The sequence below is a fragment of the Motacilla alba genome, chromosome 17 (assembly GCF_015832195.1).
Source record: "Motacilla alba alba isolate MOTALB_02 chromosome 17, Motacilla_alba_V1.0_pri, whole genome shotgun sequence".
In the NCBI taxonomy this organism is placed as follows: Eukaryota; Metazoa; Chordata; class Aves; order Passeriformes; family Motacillidae; genus Motacilla; species Motacilla alba.
The window spans coordinates 9,217,809-9,238,102 of record NC_052032.1 but is presented as its reverse complement, the minus strand read 5'-3'; the positions used below and the strand labels follow the sequence as shown (position 1 = coordinate 9,238,102).

Here is a 20,294-nt window from a genome sequence, read left to right as displayed (position 1 = left end):
TCCATATTGCTAATTTTATTTGTAATGGAAGCGGTAAAAAAGTTAATCTAGAATACAAATAATCTAGAATACAAATGGCTAAAAGAAATTTGTAAGGGAAAAGTTATTTCAAATCAACAAAAAATAATGCTGGTTCGAACACATCCACACATTGATATAACTCAAATGCTTTTTTGCTTCAGACACAAATTTAAACTCACTTTAATTAAAAAAATATTACTAAGGACAAACTGAATCTATTTTTTTGTTTGTCGGGTTTTTTCCTACATCTGAAAATTATTTTATTATGAGGTTGTGAGAAGGAAGGTGAGGACTGACACAGGATTGCTGTGGACATATGAAAAATTGAAATCATAAATTAAAAAATTACAAAGTTTAGCAGTTCTGGTTTCCTCAGGAAGTGGCAATCATGTTTTAGTAAAGAATGATCTGCCATCAATTATTAACCGAGAGTGAAATGTGTTGGCATTTCTGCTCACCCACAGCAGAGGCTGTTTATCCCACCCTCATTAACATCTATGGTTTGCTCTTGTCCCGGACACGATGACTATTTTAATATATTTTATTGTTCTGCTGTTTTCTGGGACGACTTTTAGCCAAGAGAAAACGTAAGTAAAAGCAAATACTGAATTTACAGGAAACGTTATTTGATTGTTGGGTAAATAAATCCAGAATTTAACTAAATCCAATACAAGGGGCACTATCCAAATAGGATTTTAATTAGTGTCTTACAATACCCTGATTATCCTGCTTGCTTTCATGCTGTGCATGTGACTGAATTCCACAGGGAAGTGAGAAATCGGAAAGATTAGAAGGAAATCTGTTATTGTTTTATATCCCATGTGCAGATATGTCCTTACAGCACCAAAGATCTTCCGAGCTGGGGCCTCTGAGAAAATTGTAGTTCAAGCTTTTGGTTACCAGGAGGAATTTCCAGTCAGTATTGCCCTGAAAAGCTTCCCAGATAAGCGGGCTGTGTATTCGTCTGCTCGGATTTCCTTGACCCCAGCCAACAAATTCCAAGATGCTGTAACTTTAACAGTAAGGAATTCTGACCTTTCTTGCACTGTTTTTATTATCACATTTAGTCTTAAAAAAAAAAAAAAAAAAAAGATGAAGTTTCAGTAAGTTTCCAGTTGTTTAAACTGGGGAGGGAAGGCTAATGCCCCGATTTTGGGTCTGAAATTGAAATTACGCTGAATAAAAACATTGAGGTTAAACACAGAATCAAACTGTTTCAGAAACATTGCCATGCTTGCATAACTTTAAAAATAGAGAGAATCAAATCAAAGTACCAACCAGAGCAGCAGCTTTGTTGTGGCCAGGGTTCATCGTGTGCATAAATGGAAATCTGATCATTTGTGCTGTTGTAACCTCATTACTGGGCTTTAAACTTTGCTGGTTTAGTTCTGGGCAAAACGCAAAAACAAATAAAGAATTTAAAAATTAAATGAAAATAAAGAAATAATTTAAAATAAAAATTAAAAAAAAAAGCAAAATTTCAGAATATCTGTAGCTGAATACTCCAAGCCATCCTCTAGCATGTTAGCAAGAATAAATCCGTGTGAGTATTGATATTTTTATTTAATGATACTCAACCGCAGGCTGGTAATTGCTTTTCAGATACTTTTTGCATCAAAAAAATACTGTAGGATAAAAAGCATGAAAAATACTTTAATAATCTTCAAAAACCTTTATTTCGTCTCCCCCAGGTTCAACCAGCAGATTTACCAAGAACAGATACTTCAGACAAATATTTGTATTTGGAAGCTGTTTCTCCACATTTTACAAGATTTAAAAAAATTCCTGTTTCCTATGATAATGGGTTTCTTTTTATCCATACAGACAAACCAGTTTATACTCCTGATCAGTCAGGTAAATAATGCTTATTTTTCCTGGCTGGTATTTAATTTTAAAAGCCTACTGACTCTACCAAGCAATTAGGATTTAATTGTTCTTTAAGCTCTTGGTTGTGTTGCATTGCCATCAGCTGATATTTAATTTTTTTATCAGCAGAAAAATACTTTGAATTATTTGATCATACTGGAAAAGTTAATCACTTCTCCCTGCCCTCCTCACCCTAAATTACTAATTTGTGGCACAAAGAGTGAAAGATATTCCTGGGAGTTTGTTAAAAAGATCAGTGAATTGTTTGGTTGTTTTGATTTTGAGATTTATTACTGCAATTCTTACAGTGAAAGTCAGAGTCTATTCTCTGGATGAAGAACTGCAGCCAGCTCGGAGAGAGACTGTCCTGACTTTTGTGGTGAGTTGTAATTGAATTTATTATTAATATTTTGTAGCTCTAATAACAAATAAGGTAGGTAGGTAGATGGGAAGTCAGTATGGCAGTCAATGTTTAATAAAACTCTGAGATGTTTTTGCAGGTAGCCAGACATCTTTTAAAAGGTTTTAAATTGACTTTGCTACGTTGGGTTGAGGTTTTCAAGTCCCAGACCTGAAGTTGTTCCAGAACAGGAAAAAAAAAAAATCTTTAATATCTGGACAAAGGATTTTTGAGGGAATTTAATAATGTATGGGCTTTATACTGTTTGTTTCATTTAATATATAAAAATAATCAGTGTCTACTGTATTTTTTAGCCTTTAACAATTGGCTTGTTATCACAATAATTTTTTAGCTATTTTAAGCATGGCTTTTACTTGGTGGAACTAGAGTAAAGTATTTTACCAGAATTTCAGTCTGAGTTTTTCTACAAATATTTGTGTTTTTATGCTTTGAAGCTCTTAAGAAAAAGATGTTATGGCCAGGCTGCCTCTGAAATCCCCTCGAAGGATGAAGATTCCCCTTTTGATAAGAACAATCTGTAACTGCTCATTCTGTTCTCTTATTTCAAGGATCCTGAAGGAGTAGAAGTGGATATTGTGGAAGAAAAAGATTTTACTGGAATAGTTTCTTTTCCTGACTTCAAGATCCCTCCTAATCCTAAGTAGATTTATTGAGTGTTTTTTTGCTGGATTATTAACATTATAGTGCCTTTTTATAGTGGCTGTCGTAGAGTGGTTTTGCATGGAGGGCATGACCTGAAACTTGGAGATTTCAAACATTTCACAGGGGGTGGAATCGTGATAGAAATTACTCATGGCAGAGTATTCTCCTTAAAGAACACTGAGCGGCAGGCTTTTCATGCTCAATTCAAAAAGGACATTCATGACAGTTAAACCTTTCTGCTGCAGAGATATAAACAGTGACAAAGACGTGGGGATTTCATATTTCGTGTGTGTTTCATACAAATCACCAGCGTTTTCCCAGGAACAGCAGCAGTTTTAAAAAAAAATCCCTTCAGTTCTCCTTTTAGTCTTGAGAGGGTGCTGAAGTATTGCTGAGGTGGCAGAAGGATGCTAGCAGGGGCTTGAGAAACTGGTTTGCAACTGGTTTCAGTGCTTGAAAGTGTCAAATAATTATGATGTATCAAAGAGAATCTGCTCAAAGCAGGCCTTGAACACCTGCAAAAATCTGGTGCAGAATTTTCCTCTCTAAGAAATTACTACCATTGTTATCATTCGTTTTCATCTTAAAAACTGTTTGATTGTTGATATTTCATAGATATGGAATTTGGAAGATTAAAGCAAAGTACAAGAAGGATTTTGTGACCTCAGCTGTGGCAAAATTTGAAGTTAAGGAATATGGTAAGGTGTGCCCATGCTGTGAACCTGGATTTTTAGTGTTTTAAAGAACTCAAACCCTTTGAAATGGTCATGATTCTTCAGCTCCTGTGGCTCCATGGATAAAACACCTCCAAGTGACCTTTTTTCCCCTCAATTTGCAGCAATGCCAAGCTTTTCCATCACCATCGAGCCAGAGAGTAACTTCATTAGTTCTGATAAATTTGAGAACTTCAGGATTGTTGTGAAAGCTAGGTGAGGAAATTGGCCTTGGAGTCCTGAATATCTTGTATCTCCTCTTCTTTTACCTGAGGAATGATTCTCTGAGTCCAGACTTTTCCTCTTTGCTTTCCTCAAGAAGCTCTTTCATCAAAATCATTTCTGCTGTGTAAGAAATCTAAGTGACCCTTCTTAAAATTCTCTCAAAGCGATTCTTTCACAACAGAAGTGTTTAAACTACAGACATTTGTTTTCATTTTACAGACATTTTTTTAGGCAATCACTCTTCTTCAAAAACAAATGCTTTGTTGCAGCCATTAAAGTGATCTTAAAAGCATTTATGTTGTTTTATTCTCAGCTATTTTTCCAACAAAAAGCTTCCCAGTGCTGATGTTTTTCTTCGTTTTGGAATAATTGAAGAAAGTGAGAAAAGAATGATGCCTCAGGCAATGCATGTAACGAGGGTAAGAAGCAGCAAATCCAATTTATGTAGAATTCGCATGCATAACTCAGGACTGATCCAATCCCACTGAAGTTTTTCCATTAAATTTGGTGAGAATGGGCCTCAAGTTGTAATTTACATCCACAGCTCCCCAGTGTGGACCTTTCCTGTGCAAGGCTGTCATCAGGGGCAGAGAAATGCACTCAGAAATGAAATTCAGAGGCAGCATCTGAGACAGTGGCATTTCAATCTGCTGTGATTCCTCTCTTGGCCAAGCTGTGTTAGTAAAATTTGTATGAAATAACTTCAGTGCTATCTATTACAGAATAACTGAAATCAAATGGAGACAAGCAGATCAAAATGTCACTGATTTATTCTGGGGAGTCTGTTCTACCCCAATTGTCCCTTTCCCTCATTTAGTGAAGACATCTCTGTGTTATCCCCACCTCTTGCTGAGCCTGCACACAAACTTTGCAATATGTGCCATTGGTTGATTAATTTAAAATAATTTGATGGAATAAAGAATTCTTTATTTAAACTTCTCCACTGTTTGATTTCCTCTGAAAATAGACAGTGAACAGAAACACCTGAATCTACGTATGGTCTATGTATTATTTCTAAATTATTGACTCTGAAGTGATAATTTCTATTTCATTTCCAGATTGAAAATGGAGTTGCTGTGATCAATTTTAACAGTAAGAGAGCAGCAAGTTCTATAGGCTTTGACAGTCTTGAAGCACTGGATGGCTCATATTTATATATTGTGGCATCGGTGTTGGAGTCTATGGGTAAGTTGCTCTTTAATCGAAATTTTTCTTGACTTCTGCAAATGTGAACAGAACTAGAAAAGGAAATTGTAAGGCTGACTTTCATAATATCAGACTTTCTTTAATACTCAGTTCTTCCTCGAAAAACTTGAAGGAAGGAAGAACAGCCCATTCTCCCTGTAGAAATAGTTAGGGATTAAACTTATTTTTGGCTATTTGTTCCATGGGGTGCTGTGTTTTGTCAGGTGGCCTCAGTGGAGAGGTGGAGTTCACTGGAGTCAGGTTTGCTGTCTCTCCTTACAAGCTGAGTTTGATTGCCACTCCTCTCTTTGTGAAGCCTGGGCTTCCCTTCTTCATCAAGGTCAGTTCCCAGGAGCAGGGGGTTGCACATTGAACATAAACCCCATCATGCACAATCCTTTTCCCTCTGTCACTCTCTCTGATAAACACACTTTCATTTCTTTGACTCCCTCTTGTAGAAGCAGCTGAGCAGCTTGGAAGACTCTTCCTGAAAAATGTCACCATCTCTTTGTCCTGATGAACAGGTGCAGGTGAAAGACACCATGGATGACTTTGTTGGGAATGTCCCTGTAACTGTCACTGCCAAATCCTTGAATGAGCAGATGGATGAGACTCAGTTGATATCAGAGGGTTCAGAATCTGGGAGAAGAAGAACAAGCACCAGTGATGGAACTGCTTTGTTTGTTGTTAATATCCCACCAAACAGCAAAATGTTGGAGTTTCAAGTGAGTTAAATTGTTCCATTAAATTATTTCTTCAAGGGTGCAATTATTTCTTCGAGGGTAAGGTCTTGAGCGGGCTTCTCTTTTATTAATCCCTCTGAACAACATATTGCAGCATGATTTCAGTATTGTCGTTGCTTGTTTGCTTAGGTATAATTCTGTACTCAGACTATTCAGACATTTCATTCTCTTTCCAGGTAAAAACTGCAGATCCACATCTTTCAGATGAAAACCAAGCAAGTAAAAGCTACGAAGCAAGAGCTTATTCATCCCTGAGTCAGAGTTATCTCTATATTGACTGGGCTTCAAACCACAGAACGCTGGAAGTGGGGGATGTAATAAATATTAATGTATATCCACAAAGTCACTACACTGATAAAATACATCACTACAGCTATTTGGTGAGTAGCAGATGTTTCTGCATAAAATATTGAATTGTAATTTAATATGGATTGTCATGGATGAAAAACCTCAGCAATCAAGAACTATCCTCAGCATAGAATATGTGCAGCTCAGGCAACTGCTTCCTCTCAGATACAATCTGTCAGCTTTATAGGAAAAAAAGAACAGTCTCATGCTTAAATTTTATATTTATATGGTCTATTTTTTTGAAAATTCTTATCTGACATTGACTGGGATTGAGGACAAGAATTGTTGGTCTCAAGAGCTATTTCAGAAGGTGAAATTTAGATGAAGGACAAGAAGTGCAGAGACAGCACTTCTTTTTAGTGGAAGATATAAATTCAAATGATTATTACATGTGAAAAATAGACTGAATATAAAATTTGACTTTTTTATTCTCCATCATTTTTTTAAACCATAGATCACATCAAAAGGGAAGACAGTGAGCTTTGGAACTCAGGAGAGAAATAAGGATTTGGAATACGATCATCTGACTTTACAGATAACCCAAGAGATGGTTCCTTCAGCACGTCTCATTGTTTACTACATAGTCATGGGAGAAGGAGCTGCAGAGTTAGTGGCTGATTCAGTTTGGCTGAATGTGGAACAGAAATGTGGGAATGGCCTTGATGTGAGTAGCAAAATAGGCACTGAAATTTGTGGATGGGCCTTTGTTTTATGGTCAGGTTTTATCTTGGACTTAGCACAAGTTCTTTAACACTAAAATTATTATAGTAAGTGTCTGCCATCAGATGGATTGATTTCAGAACAATGTGCTTTCAGAATTACCAATCTTTGTTTTCAATTCATAGATAAAGCTGCAGTCAAGCAAGGAGACACAGAAACCAGCAGAGGTTGTATCGCTCACCATGAAAACCCAGTCCAATGCCTTTGTTGCTCTGTCATCTCTTGACAAGGCAATATATGGAGTCACAGGAAGAAGGAAGAGGGCAATGGAAAAGGTGAGGTAGCAGCCAAAAAAGAAAATCAAGTTGCTCTTTGTTTCATTTCACATGCAATAACTGATAGTGTCATGCAGTCAGCCAGCCTGAAAACGGGCAGAAGAGCAGTTCAAGGCGGAGTGAAAGTCGTTTGTTTAAATATACAGTTCAAAATTATTAAAAGAACTAGTTTACAATCTTTTGAATTCCAGAAGACATAAATTGTGGTTTTAAAAGCAGATCTGACCTCTCTCATCAGAACTCCACAGACCTGGCCAGAACCAGGTTGCAGTGGAGAGCTCCTTGCTGAAGGAGCCATGGAGAGAATGATCTCCTTTGTTTCACAAAGAGCCTTTCCAGGCTGTGTTCTGAACACCTCCTGCTAGCAGGGCACGTGTGTTTCTCCTCAGATCATGCTGCAGCTGGAGAAGAGTGACCTTGGCTGTGGGGCTGGGGGAGGACAGAACAACGTTGCTGTGTTCAGGATGGCCGGGCTCACCTTCCTCACCAATGCAAACGCTGATGACTCACAGGAAGCAGGTACATTCCTGTGGTCCAGGCATGGAACTGTGCATTTCCTGAAATGTTCCATTCTCAGTCTCAGTAATTGTCTTGGAACTCAAGGGCATGCACATACTGATGGTTTTTGAAGAGGGGAAAGCATCTTGTGGAGCAGTTATTGTAATAAAAATGAAAATACCTCTATGTAATTAAAACAGCAAACATAAAAAAGTTTCATTGGAATTTCATTGGAAACTTTTATTTGGAATGTGACTTTGTGGAGTTATTTTTAAGAGGACAATGCTATTACAAGAAAAGTTCATGTTGTGTGTACTTTTTTTATTTTTCTGGACAGGTGAACCTTGCAATGAAGTGTTGAGAGCCAAACGGTCTGACCTCAGGGAAAAGATACTCGATAAAGGTGTTACAAATATTTCCATGTATATCATTATTTTAAAAAATCACATCCATTTGGAAATAAAAACTTCATCTCAAGGAAGCAAATTGTTTTATTTTTATTTCAGAGGCCAAATACCAAGACCCAGGAGCACGGAAGTGCTGCAGGGCTGGCGTAAAAGCTTATCCAGTCTCTGAGACCTGCAGGGAGAGAGCTCAGAGGATTCGGAGCACCCGGAAGTGCATTTCTGCATTCACAGATTGCTGTGAATTTGCCAACAAGCTGCGGCTGGAGGAGCCAAACAAGCTCCTGATATTGGCCAGAATGCGTGAGTATGAGAGCTCTGGGAGTCCTGGAGAGGTGATGGAATCTATTAACCCCTCCCTGGTACCTCTCAGGGTTGTTCCAGACACAATTTCACCAGTCTCCCAAAGCTTTGGTTATATATCCCTGAGGAAGGCAGGAGGGCAGTTCTTTATTGAGTTCAGCTCTCTGTTCTCTTCACCCACATTTAGAACAAGCAGAACAGCAATCAGAGACTGTTAAGAGTAAACTTGAATGCCAGATTTGAATCCTTTGCCCAGGCCCAAGACAGCCTGGATAACACCTCAGGAAAGATCTGTGGGAGGGTTAAATTCCTCGTCTTCCATTATCTCCCTATAATTGCTTGTTAACAAGATGATCTGCCAGGATATTGGACAGGTATTCACATGTGTAACTGGATGAGGTGGGATTAACACAGATTTTTGACTGAGGATGTTTAGGTACCTTTTTTCTTGTATCAGGGTTTTTTACTTGCTTTATTTACATTCTTCAGATTCTGAGTCTCTCTTGGAACTGGATGAGGCACAAGTTCGTAGCTACTTCCCTGAAAGCTGGTTATGGGAAGTTCACCAAGTTTCTTCAAGGTACTGCTTTTCTCAAATCAACTTTATAGAAAGGGAGTGGTGAAACTGAGGTAAACTTGGTAACTTAGTTTTACCTGAGATGTGTGCTGAAATGGAGTCTTATCCAAACAAACTATTCCTGCCATGTTCCTCTCCCTGTGCTGTGTGGTGCCCAGATTGTTGAGCCACTTTCACTTTGGACCTTGCTAAGTACCATCTTCTGTGAAATCAGCTAAAACCAAGCTTATTCAAACCAAAATCCAGAATTCCTGTTTCCTGGCTAAGAACTCTCCTAGAGTGTTGCTGGTGATGAGCTGTGCTGTTAACAGATGGTGATTGGTAATGGATAAATGGAAAAACACTTTTAACACAGGTCCAAGACTCTGTCTGTCACCTTGCCTGATTCACTGACCACCTGGGAAGTACAAGGTGTTGGCATTTCAGATAAAGGTAGGTCCTGCAATCCAGCTGGTTTGAAGCTGAAGAATCAGGAATTTTTGTAGACCCTCTCAATGAGTTTGACACTCCTGTTCTAAAATGTTCATTTTCTGGTTGATAGACAGAGAAAGAAAACAAAAATATGTATTTTAGGGGAAGTAAATCACTTCATGTCATGTCAGTGTCAGGGGCTGGGAAAACAAAGTCTGTCTTGTGTGTGACAGTGGTTCATAGACAGTAAGAAGAAAAAATACTGAGTAACTCTTCCCTGGACAACTTTACATTGTCCTGCTGCCTGGAGCTCAGGGACTTGAGATTTTCCAAGAGATTTGGTAATCCAAGCAGAGAATTTCTTTGGGAAGAAGAAACCCGAAGAACCTGGTACGTCAGCTGGGTTGTGAGGAGTGGTGAGAGCAGCTTGGATCAGGAAGCAAAAACCTGGGAGCTTTTAAAAAGCTTGGACTGTTCAAAGTACACTCTGAAAAATCATAAATCACCACTAAAGTATGTCAAGACCTTTTGTTTATCAGAAGGGTGGATGAGACGCTCTGCTTTCATGTCCCTAATTCTCTCAGGTATTTGTGTTGCTGAACCTTTGGAAATCCAAGTTGTGAAGGATGTTTTCCTGAGCATTTATGTTCCTTATTCCGTGGTACGAGGGGAGCAAATCGAGTTAAAAGGATCCGTTTATAACCATAAAGCCTCTGCAATTAAGGTAATTTCTGTTAATGAGTCCTGTGGAAGGATTGACATAATAAACTGGAAAAGCATTTTTCCTGTGAGTATCCAGGATAAACAGATCCTTGGATAGGATTTCTCCAGTCCTTAAGCCAGAAACAGGGAAGCAGCATTACAGTAACACAATGCTCAGTACAGGATTTGATATCTCTCTGGTGTCGTACCTGCCACGGAAATGAAACATTCAAATCTCTCCACCTTTCAGTTCTGTGTTAAAATAGCAGCTGGAAATGGAGTCTGTACCTTTGGAGATTCTGCAAGTGCAGGGTCGAGGATGCAGAGCTGTAAATTGAAGAATCTGGATGCTGGCTCTTCCTCAGCGGTCACATTCCGCATCCTCCCGCTGGAATTGGGTCTTCAGACCGTCAACTTCACACTGCTGACCCCCAGGAACAGTGAAATTGTAGTTAAAACTTTACGGGTCGTGGTAAGGAAAAAAATCTCCATGTTTTTTAGCACTTTGTAGCATTTCAAATTGGGTTCAATTGAGTCAATATAGAAATTTTGCTCTATTTTAATATCACACAATGTTCTTGAATTCACTGAGGTGTGTGCAGTGGAAAAAGGAATGGCTGAGTATTTGAGCACACTCGTTTTTAAACCTTGATTATAAGAACAGAAAGATTACATGTATAAAAAATAGATTAGAACTTTGTAAGCAAGGGAGAATACTTAATTCTAAGTTGTTTGGTTTGGATTTTCACAATCTTTTCCTTTACTAAGGTTTAACTTTAATATTTTGTTAAATTTTCTCAAGAATTGTGTGAGCTGGAGCACTAAAATTCATGTGTACAACAGCTAGGTCAAACTCAACTACAGAAAAAGAAGGCAAAAATCCTGTGGGTTTAACCTGTTGTTTCAGCTGATATATTTGATTAAACAAAAATGTTTCCATTTTCTACCTCTTTCCTCATAATGATCCCAGCCAGAAGGCATTAAGAAAGAACTCCATGCAGGTTTCACTTTGGATCCACAGGGTGTTTATGGTAAGAAAATTGATGATGTGTCTTTGTGTTATTTTTTCCTGGTCTTGATTCTTGATAATCAAGTTTTTCATCGTGTGAAAAACTTGGAGTTTCTCCTTCCTGAGATAATGTAAATATGTCCTTTCCCAAGGATTTCCTGCCTTGGCTTAAGGGAGCTTGGATTAATTTCTTAAAGGAATCTTTAGATGTATCTTTTAGTGTAAGATGGTTGTAAGCTTTCCTCAGCTTTACTAATGGGAATAGAATATGTTCTCATTTAACCAAAGAAACCACAAAGTTTAGGTCCAGATCAGATTTTTTTGGTAACAAATGAAAGATAAAGAATTTTCACCTGTTCTTTTTAAAGCTTGATCTTGTTTGCCTGTGCATTTGGGAATATTCCTGATTTTCAAGTTTTGGTTGCTGAATTCTCAGTTGCGACCTTCAATCTGTCCATTACAGCAGAATCATCTGCTGATTTAGATTGCGCAGTATTTAATATATATAAATATACACATCTTCAATTTCAGGTTCAATCAAGAGACGACAAGAATTTCGATACAAAGTCCCACTAAATCTGGTCCCTAAAACACAAATTGACAGAAGTGTCAGTGTGAAAGGTAAATAGAAACTTCTAGTGCGCTGCATATGTACCTTTCCTTTAATATTTTGTATTAATTCATCTGATTTATTCTTTTTCTTTTGAGAGAAGTCTTCCCAAGTCCCCTTTAGTGTAGAAATGCAAACACTTCCCAAAGAATGGCTGCTCACGGATTCTGCATATGTACCTTTCCTTTAATATTTTGTACTAAATTCATCTGATTTATTCTTTTTCTTTTGAGAGAAGTCTTCCCAAGTCCCCTTTAGTGTAGAAATGCAAACACTTCCCAAAGAATGGCTGCTCACAGATTCTGCCCTCAGATTCGCTTTCACAGCCTGCTGTTTCAGTCAGTTTTGGGGCTTTTCCTTGCACAGGGCATCTTCTGGGTGAAGTGATTGCCACGGTGCTGAGCCCCAGGGGCCTGCAGATGCTGAGCAGCCTGCCCAGGGGCAGTGCAGAGGCAGAGCTGATGAGCATTGCCCCGGTGTTCTACGTGTTCCGCTACCTGGAGGAGTCGGATAACTGGCATTTACTGGGCCCGGAGACCCTCAGCTCCAGGACTCACATGAGGAGGAAGATGAAAGAAGGTAGAAAAATCTGCTGCTTCTCTTGCTTCAGGGTTGTAGGGGTCCTTTGCTGAGTGAGAAGGGTGATGCATCTGAGGGAGCAAATATGATTCTCATAACTTTCCTTGTGCCTGATGTATCCCCTCAGGAATCGTGAGCATCTCGTCCTTCAGGAATGCTGACTCCTCCTACAGCATGTGGAAGAATGGGCCAGCTAGTACATGGTGAGCTGAAAGGGGCTGGGGCTGGAAAAAGCTTTATTTCATATTTTCAGTAAGCACCAGACAAGAGTGTGATGGTAGATTTAAGCAGTGCTTACAACTCTGAATAATATCTTTTGATTCCTTGCTTTCCCTTTTTTTTGTGTCCATAATTCACACCACGACAACCAAGATGGCTTTGGGATGTAATGAGCTTTACCCTGAAACATGGGAATTGATCCTGGTTTAAAATAGTTTCAGTAGTTACTGCCCATTTGTTAAGTTAAATTTAAAATTAACCTTCATTATCCCTTTGAACCATGGGAGTGTGCAGGATGCAGAACCCTAAGCAGTAAATTTGTGTGTGCCCTCTGCAGTACCTGCCAGTCTGAACAAGCAGGATCTCTTTGCTTCCCTCGGCAGGTTGACAGCTTTTGCTCTAAGGATCCTTGGGCAAGTGAATCAATACATTAATCTTGATCATATATCTGTTTGTGATTCCCTGCTGTGGCTGATTGACAACTGTCAGATGTCAGATGGGTCATTCAGTGAATTTTCAAACTACCAGCCAGTGAAACTGCAGGTATGAAACCCAAACCTTTTCTGTGCTTAGGCAGTAAAAGCTGAAGGCACCAGTATGTTTCATATTTTAGGCTATATTTCATCAAAACACCTGTTCCAGACAACTTTTCTCTTTATTCTAAATTCATTTAAAGCCCAGCACAGTCTTGCAGACCTTTCTGTTTTCCCACAAAAATATCTGTTTGCTGCTGCTTAATATTCAGAAAAAAATGTTTAGGTTCATTTCATAATCTAATAGTCCTGGTTCCTATAACTTCATATATTTTGGTTTCTTTTTTACAAATGAGCTATTACCTTCCAAAGAGTCAATGTATTTTCAGGTTTAACTAAACTGGTAGTTTTTGCAGGAGTTTCTATTAATTTCCACAACTTAACACTGAGAAGTTCTACTTATTTAAATGAACTTTTATTTCTATTTCATTATTTTCATTATTTGGTTTTTGCAGGGTACATTACCTCGAGAAGCCAAAGAAAAATCTTTGTATCTCACAGCATTTTCTATTATTGGAATTGACAAGTCAATGAAAATATGTCCTACTCAGGTAAACATTATTTTTATTCCTGCCAGCAGGCATGCTCTGGGCTTCTAATTTCTTTCCTTTTCTTAACTTTTTTTTTTTTAAAAAGTCAAGAGGTTTTTTTTCAGTTTCACAGATTTATTTGCTTCGTCACTCTTTGTCTTTCAAAGCCAGCAAAAGAACAACGAGGAATTTCTGGATTCATGTTAAGCTATTGCAGAAGACATTCTGTATCTGTATAGTCCTGACAGAGAAGCTGTGTTTCTTTAGGGTCAGTGTGGTGGCTGTGAGCTCTAAGCTGTCCATGTTTTCAGAAAATCCACGATGCCAGGAGCAGAGCAGGGGATTATTTGGTGCAGAACGTGCAGCTGGCCCAGAGCCCCTTCACCATGGCCATCACCGCCTACGCGCTGGCCCTGCTGGACCCCAACCACATCGCAGCACGGGCCACCTTCTCTGCCCTGAAGAGAGAGGCCTTTGTCACAGGTACTGCTGCATTCCCTCTGCCCCTGGCCAGCCCTGTCCCCATCAGCACCACATCTGTACTCAGCACTTTGAAAACATCAGGTTTTTTGTGTAGTGGGTTTCTGTCGCTGTCGTATTTTCTGGAAAAATCCCTTCGCCAGGATTTCTCTTCCTGGGAAGCTGAGAAGCTGCAGAGAAAAATGAAAACAATAATTATCTGATTGCTTCTCCCTGTTTTGCTGCTTTGGAATGTGGCTTGGGCATTGTTTACCAGCTGGTCATTGTTTGGTTGGTTTCATGTGAATTGGTTTTGCTCAATGACCAGTCACCCTCAGGCTGTGTCGGACTCTGGAGAGGAGTCATGAGTTTTCATTATCATTCTTGTTCTCTCTGTATCCTTTCTCTATTCAGTAGTATAGTTCTGGTATAGCATTCTTTAATATAATATATCAATTCCTCCTTCATCCTGAGGACCCAGCAAATGCCACAGGTTTCCATGCCTGATGGGTGCAGAGTGAGCTCCTGCCCGTCTCCTGGCCCTGGGTGGGCAGTGCCTCACCTAGTGCAGCAGAGCTGCTGCTGGGCTTGCACCTGAAGCCTCTTCTCCTCCTGCAGGTGACCCTCCCATCTGCAGGTTTTGGAAAGATGCCTTCAAAGCACAACAGCCAACCCCCAGCTCTGTCACTGCACAAATGGTTGAAACCACAGCCTACGCCTTGCTCACGACTTTGCTAAGAGGGGACAGTGACTATGCCAAGCCCATCATCAAATGGCTCTCTGAAGAACAGAGATACGGGGGAGGATTTTACTCAACTCAGGTGTGCTTTTACGTATTTTGTCCTCATTCTTGAAGTACCAAAATCTGAAACATTTTTTTCCATCCCTGGACATCCCAGGCCAGGCTGGATGGAGCTTGGAGCAACCTGGTCTGGTGGGAGGTGTCCCTGGAATGAGAGGGGCTTTAAGGTCTATTCCAACCCAAACCATTCCATGATTCTGTGGTAGCAACATTTGAAGAGGATAATTCAATTAAATGCCATCATCAGAGTCCTGTGTGTGGGATTAGTATCAAGTAGATCCATTGCCATGATGTTCTTGGTCTGTAGGAAATCTGACTTCTCTTCATTAAAATAAACTGAAATTTTATAAATGGAATCTCTGGAGTTAATTCTTTGTGATTGGTTTCTGACAGGACACTATTAATGCCCTTGAGGCCCTGACTGAATATTCCCTTCTTGTCAAACGGCTGCGTTTGGACATGGATGTTAAAGTGTCCTACAAAAATGGTGGACCCCTGAACTTATTTAAACTGACAGAAGACAATTTCGTGGGAAGAACTATGACAGTGAGTGAATAACACTGCTTTAAAAAGAGAAACCAGAATTCTTAGCCTCTCGGTAAATTTAGTATATTTGAATATTCATTTAAATTTAATATTCCTGCAGAAGCTGTTACGTATTTGAAATGTAAGCAAGACAAGCAGATCAGCTGACTGAATTGTTGCTAATCTTGATTATTTGTGTGTGACTTCTTGTTCCTCACCAATTCTTTAGGTACCTTTGGAAGATGATCTGTATGTGAGCACTGGCAGCAGCACTGGCATAGCTACAGTAAATGTGAGTATGCAACCAGGTTTCTTTAAATGGAACTTCTCTTTTCTTTACATGCTGTGGTTTTGCTCAAGAACTCCTCGTTTATTTCTATGCTGATAATTTGTTAGCTCTGCTTTGCTGGTATTTTTTATATTACCAATAAACCAGACTTGTTTCTGTTCTTCCCAGTGTGAGTTTTTACAGTTTTATGCCAGTTTTGAGGATTGTTTAATGCTGCTTCTGTTGTGTCTGATTTATTTGTGTGTGTGCAGGTGAGGACAGTGTATAACACCATTGGGACTTCTGAGGACTCCTGTAACTTTGAGCTGAAGATTGTTCCCAAGAGAGATGATGGTAAAGGGTTAATATAATTTTAAATTATTTTAAATGTTGCTACTTGGATCAGTGCAAGGGAGGGAGGGGAAAAAATCCTGGGTTTTTTATGAGTGTTTTTGTATTAAGAAGGAAATAAATTCTGCCACTTTCTATATGCAAAACTGGAAAAGAAATTGCTAAAAGCTTTTTTTAGCCCTGTTTGAAATGACTGCCTTTTTGTGAATAGAATTAATATTTACTTTATTTCTGTTAGGTTCATTTTTAGTCATTTATGGAAGAGTTTTTACAGGTGGGGGATTGAGAAGAAAGAACTAGGACGGGGAGTGGGAGAGGTTACAGTGAGTTCTACAAAGCACTGAGAATTCCAATTACAACAGGGGACAGAACCAAATTCTAAGTTTAAATATTATAAACACACAATAAACTACAGTAAACCTTAAAGCTGTCATTTTGCCTGAATTACCAAGCAGGTAAATGTTACTTGTTCATGGCTAGATAATGAATTCCTATAGAAATAGCCACCAAAACAATGTAGAGAATTACTTTCCAACCATGAAAATGCTTTGTGAGAGTTTTGGGCTGCTGCTTCTGGAGAGTTCTGAAATTCTTTGGCTCCACTTGCCACGAACAGGTCGCATAAGAGGAGAGGGGGAACCCCTGGGGCGCCTGGAGGCTTGTGCAAAGTAAGTGAGGTTTTCATTAATAATTCCATCAGCTCTCCTGATCTTTTCTTTCTGTTTCTTCACTCTTATGTACTTGTGTGAGCAGAATTGCAGCCAGCGCTCATGATCTCTGTGGGAAGGAGTGTTCTGCTTATATTTGGGCTCTCCTGGAACATAAGCATTAAAAGCTTCTTCATGCATGGCGTTGGCAGAAATCTGAATGGATTCCCCTGGACTGTTTTGCTTCATTATGAGTTCACCGGGGCCTAAGTGTTGACAGAATTTTGCTCAGGTTTTTCTGGGATCACACTCAAAGAGGCCTGTTTCATTTCAGTCATAATTAACTAATAGTGGCTCTAATCTAATTCAGGTACAGGCCCAGTGCCAGGGAGCCCCGGTCGGGCTCTGCTCATGCCGTGATGGACATAGGGCTGGTCAGTGGAGTGGAAGCCAATCCAGAGGATTTATCTACTGCAAGTATTCAAGAATGGCTTTCCCCTTACTGGCTTTGTATGACAGAGCTGTAATATTTACTGTCCTTCATCTTCTTCTGTGCCCTGCAGCTTGCGAGTGGAGTTGATCAGCTGATAGCAGATTATGAGATAAAAGATGGGCATGTTCTCCTGCAGATAGACTCTGTATGTTACCCCTTCTCTGACTGTAAGCACTGCTTTTACTCTTTGGAATCGTTTGGCCTCCTTTAGAGCTCCTTAATTCATGTGTCTCTCAAACAGGTGCCGGCTCACAAGTTCCTGTGTGTTGGCTTCAGGATCGGTGAGCTTTTCCGGGTTGGAATGCTGAACCCTGCCACCTTCACTGTGTATGAATATCACGCACCAGGTATGTGTTCCAGCTCTTCCCATCCTTCTTTGCCTTTTAGCTCTGTATTCCTCACAAAGAATTAAATTTGCCCAGCTTTAACAGATTTTTTACTCCATTTTATTTGAAGCTCGGGTGACTTTTGCCTTGCCAAGTTTCAGTGTTGACAGCTTAGACTTTGATTTTCTACACGTAATTTTTATTTCTTTCTGTATCTTCTAGACAAAAGATGCACCATACTTTATAACCCCTATGGAAATGAAAAACTGATGAGATTGTGTGAAGGAGATGAATGCAAATGCATGGAAGGTGAGCTTTTTCTGAAGATGTTTCCTCATTTTACTTGGTGAGAAAACGCAGTGTAGTGCTTTGAACAAAGCCACACTGAACATAAGAAAAACGTCCTCATAAGAACACAGCTGTTTCCCCTCCAAATTTTGCATTAAAAAGAAATTTACACCCGTGTGCAGTGTGATCATGGAAGTCTGACTGGATTAAGCCTGGTGTTCGAGGGCGTTATTTTGTATTTTAAATGTTCACTGTTCCAGCATGCAATCCCATACTTATGGTGTTGCTCTGTTAATTTTCCCATGCAGGATGATGGAAGTGCATGCTTTCTTTGGGGACACTGGCATTCCCTTACCTCTGCCTTTCCCTTTCTCCTCGTAGCTGAGTGTGGTAAAATCCAGGAGAGACTCGGCGGGTCGGTGACTGCTGAGAGCAGGAGAGAGGCTGCCTGCCAGGAGGACACTGCTTATGGTAATGGGGCTCTCACTGCCTCTTTCCCTGCTCTCACATGGCTGTTTGCTCTGTCTGCTGCTGCTGCACAACATCTAGTTCAAATTACAGCTGTAGTGGTTAGAAATTCAGTGTGGCTGTGTAGAGTAATGTAGAGAAAGGTGAGTTCTACCCACAGCTCCCCTCAGGTTTGGTGCGGGCAGCACCTCCCAGTCCCTTCTGCCCCTAAAACCATTGCATTCCCAGGAATCAGGGTTGTAAAGGGACACAAAATTCTCCCTCTGAGCCTCTCTAAGACACTCGGGATGCACGGCAGGAGCAAGGAATAACTGGGTTCTGCTTTGTGTCGTTCTGCAGTTTATAAAGTGAACATCTTATCTCGCACTGAGGAGGGGTTTTTTGTGAAGTATTCTGCAAATCTTCTGGACCTCTATAAAAGGGGTGAGTTCCATGTTTCTGCTCCTGGGAGAAAGGAGTTGGAATGATCTTGGGCACTCACTGTCTCACCTGTTGCTCATGGGGCCTGTGGAACTGAAGCTGATTTTCACCCCTTTGTCCTCTGAGTTTAAGCATCCCATATTTCCTTAACATTACTATAATATTAAATTATTTAATGTGCACAAGGCTTATTCACCATTCAGATTTAATTGAAAAATCTTTTACTAGAGACATGTTTTATATAATTAAATTTTCCTGTTTTAGAACAGTGGCAAAGAGATCCCCTGGCTGTGCAGTACTGTAGAACATTTTAGTGTTTTCTATCTAATATATGAATTACTGGGAATTCTTTCTGTGTAATTGTCCAATTCTTGATTGTTTATTTGTTTTCTTTTTTTACTTCAGGGCAGGCTTTTGCTCAAAAAAATAGTGAAATAACCTTTGTTAAAAAGAAGTCTTGCACAGAAGTTGAATTGACCCCAGGAGAGCAGTATTTGATCATGGGAAAAGAAGCCCTAAAGATAAGCATTGGTTACAGTTTCAAGTAAGTCATTTACCACCAGGACATGCTGAGATTTAATCTTAAAGTGTTTGTATGTAATAATTCTTGCGAGGCACAGAATTGATTTAATTTTGAAAGCATTCAACCAGCAGTCACACAATGTGGCATCAGATGTGCACACTTAGAGCAGGATTACGAACACAGAGCAAGCACTTCCATGCTGTCATTTTTTTTTTTCTGTTTGACATTTTCCTTCCCAAATCTTAGCAGCAAATGAGAATTGTCTGTTGTCTTCTTAGGTTCCAGTACCCTTTGGACTCCAGCACTTGGATTGAGTGGTGGCCTTCAGACACAGCCTGTGCATCCTGTCAGGAGTTTCTGAACACAATGGATGATTTTGCTGAAGATCTCCTCATCAGTGGCTGTTAATTCACTTGGACAGTTTTTAAATTAAAAATCCAGATCTAATCCCATTGAAAAGAAGAAAAATCCTCGCCTATTTATTAGTTCTTTTTGACTGAAGACTCATTAAGAGTTCTCATAAAAAATTATCTTGGCATGTATTTTATAGCAATGTCATTACAGCAGAGTAATGCTCAAATATGATTTTTAAGCTTGGATGAGAGAATAACACAGAAAGGTGCAAAGACATTGAAGTCAAAAGAAGTGAATTGACTGCAAAAACAAACATGGAAAGCACTGTCTTGTCACTAAACCCAAGCCTTATCAGAACATAAATATATGCAGCCACTTTGTAAGCTCTCTGGGAAAGAAACTTCATTCCTTAGCTTTTCCTTTTGCACTCTTTTTTGAATTCCTACATTTCCATTCCTGACAGTAACTGATGCTGGTTTTATGCTCTGCTTTCTTGTTAAAAAAAAAACAAACAAAAAACCAAACAAAATTCTTCAATTATATGTGTGCCTTTATTATTGGTGTTTTCAGACACAGTCAACTGAATCAACATCTCCTGTAACTTAGGTGGATTAAAACAAATGTTCCTTTGCATTTGATGAGTGAATTTGACAGTTAAAAATCTTGCCTTGCCTCCAGGAAAGTGGCAGATGAAAGGCCAATTTTCCTGCTCGCAGCTCCTGGCACAAATCACCTTGGTTCCCAGTAAAACTGAGAAGGGAATTTGATACAAAGTACAGTTGCACACGTTTTTATTTGTATTGAGGAGTTGCCCAAAAGCAGCACGTCCAAGAACT

General features: G+C 39.5%; 1 protein-coding gene across 1 annotated transcript; it reads left to right on the top strand.

The window, feature by feature from the left end:
- Positions 1 to 469: 469 nt before the first annotated feature.
- On the top strand, positions 470 to 20,091 carry C5 (complement C5). The gene is made up of 41 exons (XM_038156607.1): positions 470 to 608; positions 849 to 1,041; positions 1,713 to 1,875; positions 2,196 to 2,266; positions 2,857 to 2,948; positions 3,566 to 3,648; positions 3,789 to 3,879; positions 4,202 to 4,307; positions 4,947 to 5,073; positions 5,298 to 5,413; positions 5,598 to 5,798; positions 5,993 to 6,196; positions 6,619 to 6,828; positions 7,010 to 7,159; positions 7,549 to 7,678; positions 7,995 to 8,060; positions 8,164 to 8,364; positions 8,854 to 8,944; positions 9,297 to 9,373; positions 9,937 to 10,076; positions 10,305 to 10,526; positions 11,025 to 11,085; positions 11,595 to 11,684; positions 12,040 to 12,252; positions 12,380 to 12,455; positions 12,855 to 13,014; positions 13,460 to 13,555; positions 13,846 to 14,017; positions 14,612 to 14,814; positions 15,189 to 15,341; positions 15,550 to 15,612; positions 15,861 to 15,942; positions 16,556 to 16,607; positions 16,957 to 17,059; positions 17,150 to 17,224; positions 17,321 to 17,426; positions 17,628 to 17,714; positions 18,075 to 18,164; positions 18,501 to 18,584; positions 18,987 to 19,125; positions 19,383 to 20,091. The coding sequence occupies exons 1-41, from the start codon at positions 544 to 546 to the stop codon at positions 19,510 to 19,512; spliced, it is 5,034 nt and encodes a 1,677-aa protein (XP_038012535.1). The 5' UTR covers positions 470 to 543; the 3' UTR covers positions 19,513 to 20,091.
- The last annotated feature ends 203 nt before the right edge of the window (positions 20,092 to 20,294 follow it).

What these genes read in the sequence shown, in the direction of transcription:
- C5 (XM_038156607.1), top strand. Translation starts at nt 544, where the DNA reads ATGACTATTTTAATATATTTTATTGTTCTGCTGTTTTCTGGGACGACT. An exon ending in TTATACTCCTGATCAGTCAG is followed by an intron (nt 1,876 to 2,195) that starts GTAAATAATGCT and finishes CAATTCTTACAG; the next exon opens with TGAAAGTCAGAGTCTATTCT. An exon ending in AGACTGTCCTGACTTTTGTG is followed by an intron (nt 2,267 to 2,856) that starts GTGAGTTGTAAT and finishes TCTTATTTCAAG; the next exon opens with GATCCTGAAGGAGTAGAAGT.